Source organism: Ruditapes philippinarum, unplaced genomic scaffold (assembly GCF_026571515.1).
Source record: "Ruditapes philippinarum isolate M1 unplaced genomic scaffold, ASM2657151v2 ctg3419_1_1_1_1, whole genome shotgun sequence".
Lineage (NCBI taxonomy): Eukaryota > Metazoa > Mollusca > Bivalvia > Venerida > Veneridae > Ruditapes > Ruditapes philippinarum.
The window spans coordinates 62,887-79,520 of record NW_026859668.1 but is presented as its reverse complement, the minus strand read 5'-3'; the positions used below and the strand labels follow the sequence as shown (position 1 = coordinate 79,520).

The following is a 16,634-nucleotide window of genomic DNA, read 5'->3' as shown; positions in this document are numbered from 1 at the left end:
AAACCCTAAACATAGAAATGACACCCTTAAGGTTATAATGACACCCTAAACATATAATGACACCCTTAAGGTATAATGACACCCTAAACTTATATTGACACCCTAAACATATAATGACACCCTAAACTTATATTGACACCCTAAACTTATAATGGACACCCTTAAGGTATAATGACACCCTAAACATATAATGACACCCTTAAGGTATAATGACACCCTAAACATATAATGACACCCTTAAGGTATAATGACACCCTAAACTTATATTGACTACCCTAAACATATAATGACACCCTAAACATATAATAATGATACCCTAAACCATATAATAATGACACCCTGAACATACTGACACCCCTTTACCTATAATGACACCCTAAAAACATTATAATGACACCCTTAATGTATAAATGACACCCCTAAATTTATATTGAAAACACCCCTTAACTTATATTGACACCCTTAACATATAATGACACCCTAAACATATAATAATGACACCCTAAACCTATAATAATGACACCCGGAACATACTGACACCCTTAAGGTATAATGACACCCTTAAGGTATAATGACACCCTAAACATATAATGACACCCTTAAGGTATAATGACACCCTAAACTTATATTGACACCCTAAACATATAATGACAACCTAAACCTATAATGACACCCTTAAGGTATAATGACACCCTAAACATATAATGACACCCTTAAGGTATAATGACACCCTTAACTTATATTGACACCCTAAACATATAATGACACCCTAAACATATAATAATGATACCCTAAACCTATAATAATGACACCCTGAACATACTGACACCCTTTACCTATAATGACACCCTAAACATATAACGACACCCTAAACATATAACGACATCCTAAACATATAATGACACCCTTAAGGTATAATGACACCCTAAACATATAATGACACCCTTAAGGTATAATGACACCCTAAACTTATATTGACACCCTAAACATATAATAATGACACCCTAAACATATAATAATGACACCCTGATCCTATAATAATGACACCCTAAACATATAATGACACCCTAAACATATAATGACACCCTTTACATATAATGACACCCTGGACCTTTAATGACACCTTAACCATATAATAATAACACCATAAACCTATTAATCTATAGTGATAATAACATAACTCGAAAGATTTAAACTGTCACTATTTCTCACGCTTTTAATATGTTTCATGCATATTTTGGTGGAACAACAATGACATGATTGTTAAGTTTCTATTTTAGACATGAATGAGACACGGTCTGCTAGGAATCGTCAAAACCACTTCAGACAGATATGTATAATAATGACTTAATATGATATAATACTGATTTCAGTAGAATGGTGAAGTATCTATATATATATTCCTATTGCATTGTTTGTTTTACACGAGTAAAAAATAAAGAAAGACAGAACAGCACAAGTCATGTATGTCCTAAAAATGAAAAAAAAACACCTTTAACAACTAGATTTTCAGCTCAGCTTCCAAAGATAGTGTGACGATTACACATGTCTCTCTATAAGTTACAACTTAATAATTACGTGACTATACTGTTCATTTTAATGCTGAAAGTAATATATAAATACATACAAGTATATTGAATATAAAATAAAAAGTGTAAAAGTGTATTTCTACAATTTTAAGATATAGACACACCTTTTGTCAGTGCAATTAGTTATTTGTTTGACTATATTGACATTGAAACTTTGAATAATCAGTTACCCTCGGAAACTGAAGTAATTTATACGGGTTTGAATGTACATGGGTTTAAATTAATCGTATTTTAGGTCCGAATCATTATAAAACTTTATACATGTCCATATACATGTACTTTATTTCTATATTTTTCTAAATTTAACCTCTATGTTTTGTGTATGTGAATCACTCATTGTACGGCTTTACATATTGAAATTGATAAACAAAAATATAATCATCAAAGTTTGTTGAAATTGAATATGAAATTTATTTAAAAAAACAGCGCCAGATTTATGTAAATTATTTATCCACGTGCTGCATAAAGTAATAATACGCTATAGAAATATTAAACAAGATTTGTCAGAATTCGAACTTGTTCCTAGGCAGTTACAATCCCGTCGTAATTACACTATTCCACCGGTCCGTATTAGAACAGAACAGAACAGAGCTGAACAGAAGCGTTAATCGTAATAAAATACTGAAATAAAACGAGAAATAACTCCAGAAATTAATCAGTCTCAGGTAAATATTGCCATATACTACATGTTTTTCTACAAACTATGATATACCTGGGTAAGTCTGATTAAACAGTGGTGGGATCACGTGACTTTTGAGCACATCGGGTCCTGTTGATTCCAAGTTGAAGGTCAATACTGAATGTTGGCATAAAGTAAAAACAACAATATAAATACACACTTGTACAGCATTACCCCAACACTTTGGGTAAATCGTGCTGTAATTTTTCATCACTGAACGCATTTGTTACAGACTGGTCATAATTTTTTGTTTCTCCTTTATGTATTTTATTTATTGTTATATGTAAATCACCGTAATAAAATTATTTTACAATTAAACAAATCAACACTGTCTTGAAATATTAAGAAGTTCAGATTGATAACTATCTTAAACAAAACCGAAGCTGATCAACATTATATTATGTTTCATTAATAAATAATTGTTTTATTGTCCTTCAACTAAATGTCATATATCATCATGGAGCATATAAAATATATGCTCTGTTCTGATGCTAATGTTGTTATTATATGAATTTCTTAATAAAAAATAAATAAATCCTTTTAATATATGATATGTCACAATAAACACGTCAATTTCACGCTCTGACTTCTTTATTTTGGAAATTTTATAACGTAAATCCAGTTTGATTTTATCGAACAAATTACAATCTCAGTTTATATAAATGTTTCACGTTTTTTATAAGATATATTCTCCTAGAATTATATAAATGTTATAACTATTCAATGATTCAATACATAAGTATAAATAAAAAAAAACAACAAATTTCTTAAATTCTTAAATCAGCGGTTAATATATGAAATAAGGCACATTTGAACAATTTCGTTTTCTAAATTTTAAAGATGAATGCAGCTATAATGAATTGATACATTATTAGTGGTTTAAAGGTGTTTGATTCAAATCGCTTGTGTGCATGACTTTTCTAAATTTCACGGGATTAGCACCTCCATACTTTATTGTATACTTCACTACAAAAATGTCAGCAATAAAATCTTCCTATACTGAGCGATGAATCCACCTAGTGAGATTAAGTTTGTTACATTTGTCTCATTTTTATTGCAGATTACACTAAATTGTTTTAATAATCTATTTTATCAATATCATCATAATTTATTTGAGTGGTTTATGAAATAGAATGTTTTTATGAAATAGGTTGTTTTCATGAAATAGGTTGTTTTTATGAAATAGGTTGTTTTTATAAAATAGGTTGTTTTTATGAAATAGGTTGTTTATGAAATAGGTTGTTTATAAAATAGGTTGTTTATGAAATAAAGAGGCTTATGAAATAATGATGCTAACTTGACAAATACTTGCAAACTTCAAGACTATATTGATATTTTAATATTTATAAACAGTGCGAGTATGATACGCGGAAATAACTTAATAAAATTGGTACTGATTATAAATGAATGAAATTTATTAAAGAATTTGAAAAATCAAACAATATCATCGGATAAAATATAATTTCAACCACAAGGATAAGTTATATAATATCAAATATACTGACCTACATATTAGTAAGTTCAGTAAATCATTTTTTCAGGTAGTGAGACAATATTTTTTCAGACAGTGTACTCAACAACAGAAAGCGAGTAAGTACTGTAGATTATTCATCTTGAATGTATATATAGTTACTATTTGTGTATGTTTTAAGAAGTAAGTAAACGCACAAGTGAGAAATACGTGTATTTATTTCATGCCGTCACATTTCTTAAGCCATTTCTATTGTCCGCCTAATACGTGGGCAAATAAATACAAAATGTGGCAAATATTTGCATTAAAGTATCTAATTTAATTGTAACCAGTAGAGTATATACTGTATAATGGCACTATAAAAGCTATTCCGTCTATGTTTAGTTAGACTGGTAGATGGAATTTTAAAAGGGCATTTTAGAAAGTAGTGAGTAAATATTCATAAGTGTACAGAATTGCTCATCAGAGGTATAAAAGATAATATTTGAATACGTTAAATTCTCCTACTTGATTTATTCATCAAATAAAGCCGCAATCTACATATTTTTACAACGTATGATAATTAAGATTAGACTATGATACAGTAATTTTATCACGGATAATATATATAACATTACAATTTAAAATTCAGATTTATGAGACACGTGGGATCAAACATTTTTCTTTCTAATTAATAATAAATTGTCATTGTCATTGTCAATAACTAAAGGATTTTGTCAGGTTTCTATTGAGTGACCGGTGGTTAATGACTTTCTGGCAGTGCTGTGTGACTAAACAATGTCGTAGACTGCCCTCTTATACTTGTTATCTTTGTATTTATTTTTGTTACTATAGTAACGTTTAAGAGAATTATAATACCAGGACTCTTACATCAATGTCAAATTACGTTTAGAATTAAGTAGATTAGTACTACTCCAAACCATGACAAATTGTAACAACACGATATTATCATCTGATATATCTACGGTTCGTTTGTCTAATGTGTCATCATAATATAAAGCCAGTGCCTTATAATGAAACAATCTACGTCATGATAACAATACAGTTAATGGTCAATACATGTAGTTCACATTTACAATATTTTGGACAATTTTGTAATTTCCTGTAAAATAGGTTTATCATTTTCGCGGTAAACGTGACTCTCAGTATCTCAAAATAACATAACAACTTCTACTTCCGTGTGACCAGAATTAGTATTCTCCAGTGTCGTGATAATGTAATGTTTGTGGAATTATTTTTATCTATTAGTAGGAAAATAATAACATCGACAGTTAATGTGAAACTAGTGTAACTACTTTATTCTTTAATATTAGAAAAGCGCCATTGTGAAGTTTTTTTATAATCATTTTTTACTCGAAAAACAATTCAATGTAAAAAGATGTGGTATAAAAACGCAACATACGTGCGTAAATATCATCTGCAAAAGTCCTGCGATTGGAAACATTTGTTATGAAATAATATCAGAGTATCCTAGGTTCGTAACTTTTACAGTATTTAAGGTATTATATATTTAATTCAGTATTATTTTCAAACATCAAAATACTGAATTAGAACATCATCCTAGTCTTGTTTAACAAATGAGCTCGGAATTATATTTCATCATTTAACTTACACATATACTTTCACATATATCATACTATTTTAATTAGATTAAGAAATTATATTACTATTTTTATTAAATTATTATTATTATTATTATTATTATATTATTATTATTATTAGTATCATAATTATTATTATTATTATTGTTATTATTATTATAATTATTATTATTATTATTATTATATTATTATTAAATTAATATTATTACTTATTATTATTATTATTATTATTATTATTATTATTATCATTATTATTATTATTATTATTATTATTATTATTATCATTATTATTATTATTATTATTATTATTATTATTATTATCATAATTATTATTATTATTATTATTATTATTATTAACTTATTATCATTACTTATTATTATTTTTGTTACATGTATCATCATTATTATTATTATTATTATTTATATGATGATGATTATTATTATTATTATTACTATCATTATTATTATAATGATTTAAGATAATAATAATACATCTTATTATATAATCTTAATATAGGTGTAATCTCATTGGTCCAAACAGTAGTCAACAGAACTTTTTATAAAATCATATTCACTGAAGTAGTATCATATTCACAGCTGAATTGGATTTTCCCAGTCTAAAAATAGATTGAGACTCATTATCAATGACCATACACCGTAGACTGTTATTTACGCATGCTAATTAAAAAAATAATTGTTGTGTTTTGTTCTTTATGGCATATTTCTTGATTAAAATATCAATACATTACTATTATACTTAAAGGCTACATCACAATGATGAGTATAAACTTGAATTTACTTTTGTATGCGCAGCGTTCGGGTAGTCGATGCACGCCTAACATGAGCGTCTTTTTTCCAGCGCTTCAACAAGGCAAAGGTTGTACATCTATAATAGGTTGTACTTTTTGTGTTACTTAGCCTATTCATATAATAAAAGAAGAATGTCATATTAACCTCGGCTTTCGCCTCGATCAATATGTCATCTGCCGGTTAATAAATGGCTCACTAATAATTGTATAATAATCACAACAAACACCATAATCACCACATACATCATAATCACCACATAAACCATAATCACCACATACACCATAATCATCACATACACCATAGTCACCACATACACCATAATCACCACATACATCATAATCATCACATATATCATAATCACCACATATATCATAAACACCAAATACACCATAATCATCACATACATCATAGTCACCACATACACCATAATCACCACATACACCATAGTCACCACATTCACCATAATCACCACATACATCATAATCACAAAATACACCAAAATCATCACATACACCATAATCACCACACACACCATAGTCACCACATACACCATAATCACCACATACATCATAATCATCAAATACATCCTAATCACCACATACATCATAATCATCACATACACCATAGTCACCACATACACCATAATCACCACATACAACATAATCACCACATACATCATAATCATCAAATACATCCTAATCATCACATACATCATAATCATCACATACATCATAATCATCAAATACATCCTAATCATCACATACATCAGAATCATCACATATATCATAAACACCACATACATCATAATCATCACATACATCCTAATCACCACATACACCATAATCACCACATACATCATAATCACCACATACATCAGAATCACCACATATGTCATAATCACCACATACATCATAATCACCACATACATCATAATCACCACATATATCATAAACACCACATATATCATAAACACCACATACATCATAATCACCACATACATCAAAATCACCACAAATGTCATAAACACCACATACATCATAATCACCACATACATCAGAATAATCAAATACATCATAATCATCACAAACATCATAATAACCACATACACCATAATCACCACAAACATCATAATCACCACATCCATCAGAATCACCATATATGTCATAAACACCACATACACCATAATCACCACATACATCATAATCACCACATATATCATAAACACCACATACATCATAATCACCACATACATCAAAATCACCACATATATCATAAACACCACATACATCATAATCATCACATATATCATAATCACCACATACATCATAATCACCACATACATCATAATCATCACATATATCATAAACACCACATACATCATAATCACCACATACATCAAAATCACCACATATGTCATAAACACCACATACATCATAATCACCACATACATCAGAATCACCACATATATCATAAACACCACATACATCATAATCATCACATATATCAGAATCACCACATATATCATAATCATCACATACATCATAAACACTACATACATCATTATCACCAAACACATCATAATCACCACATACATCATAATCATCACATACACCATAATCACCAAATAAATCATTATCACCAAATACATCATTATCACCACATACATCATTTTCACCACATACACCATAATCACCACATACACCATTATCACCACATATATCATAATCACCACATACATCATTATCACCACATACATCATAATCACCACATACATCATAATCATCACATGCATCATAATCATCACATATATCATAATCACCACATATATCATAAACACCACATACTACATTATCACCACATACATCATAATAACCCAAGAAATTTTGAACTGTTTAATACACCTCAAAGCTTCCTAAATAAAGGTTAATAATTTAAGCATACTGGCAACACTTCATTCAAACAAAGAATTGTTTGATTTTTGAATTGGATTTAATTCAGAGATGAGTTTTGCATGATTTTATTGACATAAAGCTTTTTAATTCTTCTGTTGTGTTATTGAAATTTACTGAAAGCCAGTACTCAGGAGCACTTAGCACTTTCATCATCCAGCCATAAACCATAAATCTTTAAATGTAAGCAACTTTATATTCATCATTTCTGTAAACAAGGTTAATTTCCAAACTAAAAAGGGAAATTTTCTTCTTATATTGTATACAGATTTTTTTATACTTTCTACAGAGAATTTGAAATGTCTTGCAGTCAGTAAAATAAATTAATCATATGTGTTTGAAATTGACTGTTACAGCTCTAAATAAATGAGGAATCAAATTTCTTCATCTTGAAAACATCGAAAAAACACGCAAAAAACCATCAGAATATATTTTAAAACTGTCAAATTCTGTAAAATATGATCTTAGAAAAAGTGTCATAAATATTCTGGGAATTTATGACATCATTAAATCTTGTGATGACATCATCAAATTTTGTTTATTTTTAGTTAGAATAGTTCCATTAGCAATAACTCCTGTTAACAGCATCTTAAATTTTGCTAGACTATTCTAACTTAAAGTGAGCATAATCTTGCATGAAAGAATATCCAGTTTTCAACTTAAAAATGATTGTCGAACTATTCTTACTTGACTTAGAACAATTTTGCACAAAATATATTATATCACCAGATATATTTATTTTCTTAAAATGTGTAAAACGTAAAAATTAGTGGGAAATTATTATTATTATTATTTATTTCTGAAAAATATTAAGTTAGAATAGTCTTGCGCTGAGCCCTCGAATAACTCGGACACAAATCTTTGAACTGGAAAATGCCGATAATATCCAAAACCTTATTCGATCATTCATGTAAAATTTAATAAAATTGCACCACTGATTATAGAGGATTACTCGTCACAAGTTTTGTGACACACGTCTGCCGGACTGAGAACTGGTAAATCGCCGTTACACTGCATTAGGCGACACAATATGTCCAACGAAAGGATGGACAAAATGATGGTTGGCCAGAAGGATGGACGAAGTACCATATCCCCCTGCCGGCCTTTCGGCAGTGAATTTAAATGAGCGCAATTAGATTAAAGCAACGAGTTGTTTACAAAACATAGCACCCGACATTGCCTATCCACAGCGGAACCTGTCCCGTTGTCATATATTGCTTGAAAAGTTTATTTTTCTTGTCCAATGCAGAGGTTGGTCATAGGATAGCTTTAAATTATATAAATCTGTTCAAAGTTTTAATGTAAACACTCAATTGTATAACTTAAACTTTAAGTCATTTTTAACTTTCTAGATTGAATGGTAGAAGGAGACTCCAGGGTTCACTTTATGAGCTATATCAAATACGAGAGGACACCCAAGTAGAACCACTGAACTTTCATGAGGTGAATTGATAGCTTCCGCACATGAAACTAGAAATTGTCACATAATAACAGGAAGTTGAAAACACAGCAGCAACAACTCTTATCATGGAGAACTCCCCTACCCAATGCGTCTACAAAAGATGACCATATTTTAAGTAGTAGATATAAGCCAAAAACTGTCCAATATGTAAAATATTGAATTTCATGAGGCGCGTAGTTTGAGGCTTATATCTCACTTAAATTACTACTTTTACTATCAAATATCATGTTATCTATCGAAAATGTAGAATTTTTTTTGTGCTAGAAATGTACAATATAAATGTTTTAGCAATTATCTTTTTCTTACCCTATAGGTAGCCTCTTGAATAACAAAATGGCCGTAGCATGAAATTTTCGTGTTTTGAAATATGACCAATTATGTACATGAACACAATGATATATACAAAATATATCAGTTACACAAAATGTTGAACTTATACACATACAGTATACATGAATGTACATTGTGGAGTTTTACAAGAAGTAATAAAAATGAAATGTTTTCAAATTTGTGTTGAATCTTGGATATTTTGAATGATTGAAGAAGGATTTATACTGACCATTTAGTGTTAAAATGATATTTTTCTAACTTTACTACAACTATCAAGGATGTGAAATGTTGTGTAAGAATTGCCTTTAGTGTGAATTTTGGATATGAACTCAACAAAATGATATTTTCTTATTTTTGAATTGGTATTTGTCATACCATAGGAGTCTAGAATCGTTTCTATATATAAGCACTCAAATATAGCCGCTTTTGTTTTAAATAGATGAATTTATTTCTCTATTGTACATATTTGAAAAGCTGACCATTACACTTTAATACTTAAAGGTTGACTTAACTGAAACATAACGTACATACAATTAAGCAAATCAAGTATGGTTGTCATGTAAACGTATATTTAAATAAGAAGGAAAAAAACGGACGAAAGGCAAGAAATTGAACAATCCGATAAAAATCATATCCGTTATCTTTCACTCTTAAAGCGTAATGTTAAGCGCTTGAAAATCGAAAATCAGTAGGCTTTTCATGTACAGACTCAATCATGTACAGACTCAATCAAACCGAGTCTGTAATTCTTATGTAATTTTGGTGTGATTAATGTTTCCGAGGGATAATTTTGTTTCCAGAATTTTATATGATATTAAAGTTAATTATTTATTGTGATACTTAATAATTATGATTCACATTACGATGTTACTAACAATTTACTAAAAACTCCTTGAAATAGAGAAAATAAGAATCCCTAAAGAAAGCCCAACACGGCATAATTAAAAATGTTGCAGGCTCGCTTTGATTGAGCCTGTTCATGGACGGTACTGTTAAGTGCAAACTACCGTCCACGCCCCCAAGCACCGGCTTTAGCAGAATTCAACATTTACTATGAACTGGTACAATTTTGAATTTTGAAACATCCGCAGATGTGTTCATATGGCGGTTATCATGGAACCTCAATGTGACACGTAAGTGCCATTCCATGAAAAGCGGCGTATGGTCCCCAAGTAAAAATCTGCGTTTGCCCTAAACGAGAAAACAATAGGGGGAACTTAATAAAACTCTTCAAAGATTTGAATTCTATAAAGATTCTCATAATCGCGTGACTTTAACAGTGCGGCTGTTTGTTCCTTAAAGTTAATCTTTTTTATTTTCCTCTTTTATTAGAATACATCAACCCAAATTTACACAAATATAATAGCTACCAAAATGATTATACAATATGATGGAAATATTCAAATAATAGAAGAATAGTAGTATACACCATAAAAATAGATTCTTGTTATGAATTAATTTATTTTTAAGGTTATATGCAATTTTTCATCTAGTACTAAAAACGCATGTGTCTACATTCAAAAATTTCCACACGTACCTCCCTGTTGTCTATCGCCTCTTCATCTTGATGGAAGCACCAAAAACGCAGACAATTCACACTGTTGTACGTACCAGACAGTGAGATAAGAGATAAGATAATTGAAAGTTTAAGGTGATGAGTTGTGATTGCATAACAAGCATTTATTAATAAACAGCTTCATTAAAATATTCAAAACGAAAAAAAGAAGAATATGCTCAATATTATATTGAAAAGTTAAGCCACTCGTATGTGACTACACGTACTTTTGTTTAGTGAAAGCAATTGTTTGTAATTACATATATTTTAAATGAAATGCAAAAAAATATCTAAAGAAGTCAATAAAATGTTTAGTATTAAACAACTTGAAATATCTCGAACAATTCTATGATTACTAACATTGCCAGCATTTTCTGAATTTCTGTAAAATTAAATTTGAAGGACAAAATAAAAATAAAAAAACATGAATGAAAACAAGAACTATCAGTTAAAAGTATGATATATATATATTTTGATGAACATGCCCTTTGTGTTGCAATGACCATTACAATAAATATGTAATCCAAGTTTGAAGTGAATAGCTTTTATTGTTTTTGAGAATATGCACCTTAACAAGAATAAACGTAAACTGACGCCGACGCTGGCGAGATGGCCATAACAAAACCTCTATCATTTTCCGAAAAGTGCAGCAAAACAGGCGAGAACATTTTTTTTTCAATTTTTGACATTACATGTATTGTACTGATGGACGTCTTTCGTATAACATTTTTTTTTTAATTTCTTGTGATTTTTGATACATCTTTTGTATAAACTGGATAATATCTGTTTACACATGAAGATATTTTTTACTCATGAAACGTCAGAACCAGGACATAACCCGCGCGAAATGGATCTGTTATTAAACTTTTGGTTTCTGACAATGAACTGATAAGATTGGATCAAATAATGATTTCTGTTAGAATACCATAAGGTACAAACGCTGAAAATGCATTGATTTTATTTTATGAAATGTGCAATAAAAAGAGTTTATACATACGACGAGAGAGAATAAACGTCCGTGTACTTTCTAACGTATGAAATAACTTTAACGTTTTTTATACGTAATCAATGTATTTATGAACGCTTATTCCCTCCCATTATATTAATATAACTATTAATTTTATTTTATCCTCGTTGGAACCCAGTGTTTTAATGCATTTTGTAAATTTAATATGTTCTTGAACCTAATGAATATATGTATATTTATATATAATATATTCATCTTTTCATCTTGTTTTGCATCATACAAATTAATCTTAACCGTGCACTACTTAAGTTATCTCTTATCGTATGATGCTAGATAATGCTTTATCACATTTGATTAATAAGACGGGAACGATCAACATTACCTATACTTCGAGTGATAACAATGCGTACAAAAGTACACGAAAATATGAAGTATATACATGATCCAATTCAAATTGTAACATATACACACATGCATGGTTGGGTTAAATTTAATGATTTATCATGAACAGGAATAAATACTGAAGGTGAGTATAGAATTTTAAAAGTTGTACAAACCAATATAATCTCTATTGTTAGCAGTTTTTAAAATTTTGTTTAAATTATTCGAAAGTGATGAAATATGTTCGTTAATTTCCTAATGATAATGCCGCACGCAAAAAACTATTTCTAAACGATTTCATTCCGTCAATATACAAAAAAATAAAAGAAAATTCGGTGGATACTTGCCATAACTGTTGTTTCGATTCTAGTTGTTAGCCTTATAATTAGTCTCGCTGTTGAATCAAAGAAGAACGGTGACCTCAAATCAAAGCTTCAAATGTTGCAGAGGTCGCAGCTTCCAAATATACCAATGACAAGCACACCCCAGCCAATAAGCAGCATTCATACAACTGTGGTGCCGTCAGATATATTATGGCCAATAAAGATAGGTAATTTATCGCTTGATAAAAAATTGTCATTTTATCTTGGAAACGAAAGCGCAGAATTGACGTCATGGAAGAGTATTTTTCCCGATTCATCCATGTTGGCTTTAACTAACTGTACCACTGATATAAAAACGCATTTGTGCTTGCGTTGGAAAAATGAAAGAATGCTAAACATAAGCCTTTCACAACAAGATTCTGAAAGTGATTCGAGTTTAGACTGTTACACCATTAACTGGGAAGGTTTAAAGGACTCCAGACAAGAGCTCACTGACTGTTTTAATGTTTCAACCACTCATTGGTACGGAGGTTATGAAGATACTTACCAATACTGGCCATTCGAGAAAAACGTTATGCCAGCGTCACCTTTTGTCAGCAATGACGCATTCAAAGGCGGGATAGGCAACGTTCTCGGGCGATATTTTATTTCTGCAAATGGCGTTGGAATTTCCTTACACGATGACATACCATTATATTTTAGTCTTAATAACCCGATAAATGGAAGCATGTGTTTCACTGCAAAATATGAGAGATATCCTTACTTTAATCTCAACAATATGCTACCAAAACTGAGCTACAAACTCTGTCATGCTGAAAATGTTAGAGACATTCACACCAAGATGTCTGCGATGCTGATGAAAATACCAAATGGTATTCCCAATGAAAGTTTATTTCGGTACCCAATCTGGTCAACATGGGCCCAGTATCACTATGATATTAACCAGTCCACCGTTGTTAAATTCACCAACGAAATTCTAGATAATGGTTTTAATTGCTCTCAAATTGAAATAGACGATGACTGGACGCCTCATTATGGCGATAACTTCTTCGATTCTAGAAAATTCCCTAATGCGACGGATATGATAGCAATTATAAAGAGAAATGGCTGTGCGGTTACAGCATGGGTCCATCCCTTCTTTAATACAGATGGATCTTATTTCAAGGAAGCAATGGACAAAAAATATCTTCTGCGACGACTTGGATCAGACTTTCCTGCGTTATCTTCATGGTGGGATGGAAATATGACAGGTGTTTTAGACGTTTCTAACGCGAACGCTACAGACTGGTATCTGGGGAAATTGCATGACCTTCAAACAGAAACCGGTTTAGATTCTTTTAAGTTCGATGCTGGTGAACAAACATGGCTACCTAAAATATACAGTGGATCAAATCTACCCGAAAACCCTAACTGCAACTACCCGCAAAAGTACGTTCAAATGGCATTTAGAGCAGACCCTTCTAGGCGTCAGGAAGTGAGAAGCGCATACGGAACTCAAGAATTTCCTATCTTTGTACGTCAAATAGATAAAATATCGGCATGGGGACACAACAATGCCCTGTCCACTATTATTCCTAGCGTTTTTACACTCGGAATACTCGGTTACCCGTTCATTCTCCCTGACATGATTGGTGGCAATGCTTATGAGGGAAGGTTTCCAGACCCGGAGTTGTTTGTACGTTGGCTTCAGTTGAATACATTCCTTCCAAGTATGCAATTTTCGATAGTTCCATGGGATGAAAGATTCAACAATTCTGACATAGATGTATTAACAATTTCTAAAAAATTTGCAAACCTGCATGCAAATATTTCCGATGTTTTAATCAAATATGCTAATATGTCCGCAAGCACTGGACAGCCGATAATAAGACCACTGTGGTGGATTGACCCTTACGACGAGATAGCTTTGACATGCGAGGATGAGTTTTTGGTAGGAGATGAATACCTGGTTGCACCTATAATAACAAAAGATGCAAGATCACGAGACATTTACTTACCCTCTGGGTTATGGATTGATATGTTGAAAGCAAACGAAACCAGTGGCCGTAAAGGTCCGGTATGGATTTATAATTATACTGTTGAAATAGATGAGCTTGCTTATTTTAAAAAAAACAACAGCTTTAAATATGTTTCAGAAAACTAATTGATACTAAGCTGTGATGCAATAGTTCTTTTTTTCAATGCGTAGTCTTCTAGTTTTGTCTACTGTTTAGACTTGTTTATATATAACTCTATAATCTTTTGTAAATGCGCTTGAACAAAATTATGTTTGTAGATTGAACCTTTATTTTGGGCATGCGAATCAAAAGAGTTGTACAGAATGGCATAAAAATATTTTATCTTGTATGATGAACTTTATTATATTTTTCTGGTCCTTCGGGATCATTGATGCCAGCACTAATAAGTGTTGAGAATTGAGTACCGCTTAAGCCGGTGCTAGGAGGCGTGAGGGATGTTGCATTTTTTCATTATCCCTCCTGTACAGACTCAACCAAACCGAATCTGCAATTCTTATGTAATTTTGTTGTGATTAATGCTTCCGAGGGATCACTTTTTTTCCAGATTTTAAAACCTATAGATTTTCAAATACGAGTAGACAAAAGTAACTTGTCAAATAATAAACATTATCAGCTATATCTTCATTTACCGTTACTTCATAAAATCAGAAGATAGAAAAAGTGAAACCTAAACCGAGTGTGTCATAAGCATTACCCCAATGAATGGGCATATTTAAAAATTCAAAATAACAAAAAAACCCTATTGTCTGGATAATATACAAGCGTTATAAATTTCCATTACTCAGTCGCAATTTTGAAAACTTTTCAGCCATTTTGCCCGCTTGAACCAAGTTTGCAAACACTTTACGTCCTGTCACTTGTGTTATGGCTAAGATGCAATATGCTTGACGTTCACTTTTATACATAACGATGATAATAACGTAAATTAAATTTTACTCCAAAATAATGACCGATCAAAGATAAATGATATATAAATAAGGTATTCATAGGCTCTGTTTTGTCATTTTTTATAGATATATTACACAAAAACAGAAATATTGAATAGAAAATAAATCTAGCGACTGTCTTTCCCTTGTGCATTTTTAAATTAATCAGACATATTTAAATGGATAAAATACAGTATTATGCAACAATAAAAAGAGCTGAATTTAACCAAAGATAATGGTAAAAATGAACTTCCATGTGACTACTTTAAAACGCAAATCGTTGTGGGAAAATCTCTAAAAATGTCAAACAATATCTAAATAATGTCATTTTAAATGAGCAAATGTAATTTTCAAATTGTCTATCATTATCTTAGTTTTCACACAAAATTATATCACTTATCCCCATTAAATGTATAAGCTCACTCTAGTATATAACATGTCAAGCATTAAACTTTTGTTTCTCATTCACTCTTTCACGCAAGGTGTCTAATAAAGTTGTACATTTCAACATGATTTTTAGTAATGGAAAATTCGGACTAAGCTTGAAATATACATTTATTCTCCTCACTTTAT

At 30.7% G+C, this 16,634-nt stretch overlaps 2 protein-coding genes across 2 annotated transcripts; one reads left to right on the top strand and one right to left on the bottom strand.

Annotated features, from left to right (window-relative positions):
- Positions 1-6,392: 6,392 nt before the first annotated feature.
- LOC132757465 (prestalk protein-like) lies at positions 6,393-9,276 on the bottom strand (the record flags this gene model as incomplete). The annotated part of the gene is made up of 3 exons (XM_060748747.1): positions 9,258-9,276; positions 6,987-7,993; positions 6,393-6,737 (listed from the first exon to the last, which is right to left on the bottom strand). Coding segments are annotated over exons 1-3 (1,371 nt in total), but the record flags the coding sequence as incomplete, so codon positions are not given.
- Positions 9,277-13,505: 4,229 nt separating this feature from the next.
- On the top strand, positions 13,506-15,260 carry LOC132757464 (myogenesis-regulating glycosidase-like). The gene has a single exon (XM_060748745.1). The coding sequence runs from the start codon at positions 13,506-13,508 to the stop codon at positions 15,258-15,260; it is 1,755 nt and encodes a 584-aa protein (XP_060604728.1).
- The last annotated feature ends 1,374 nt before the right edge of the window (positions 15,261-16,634 follow it).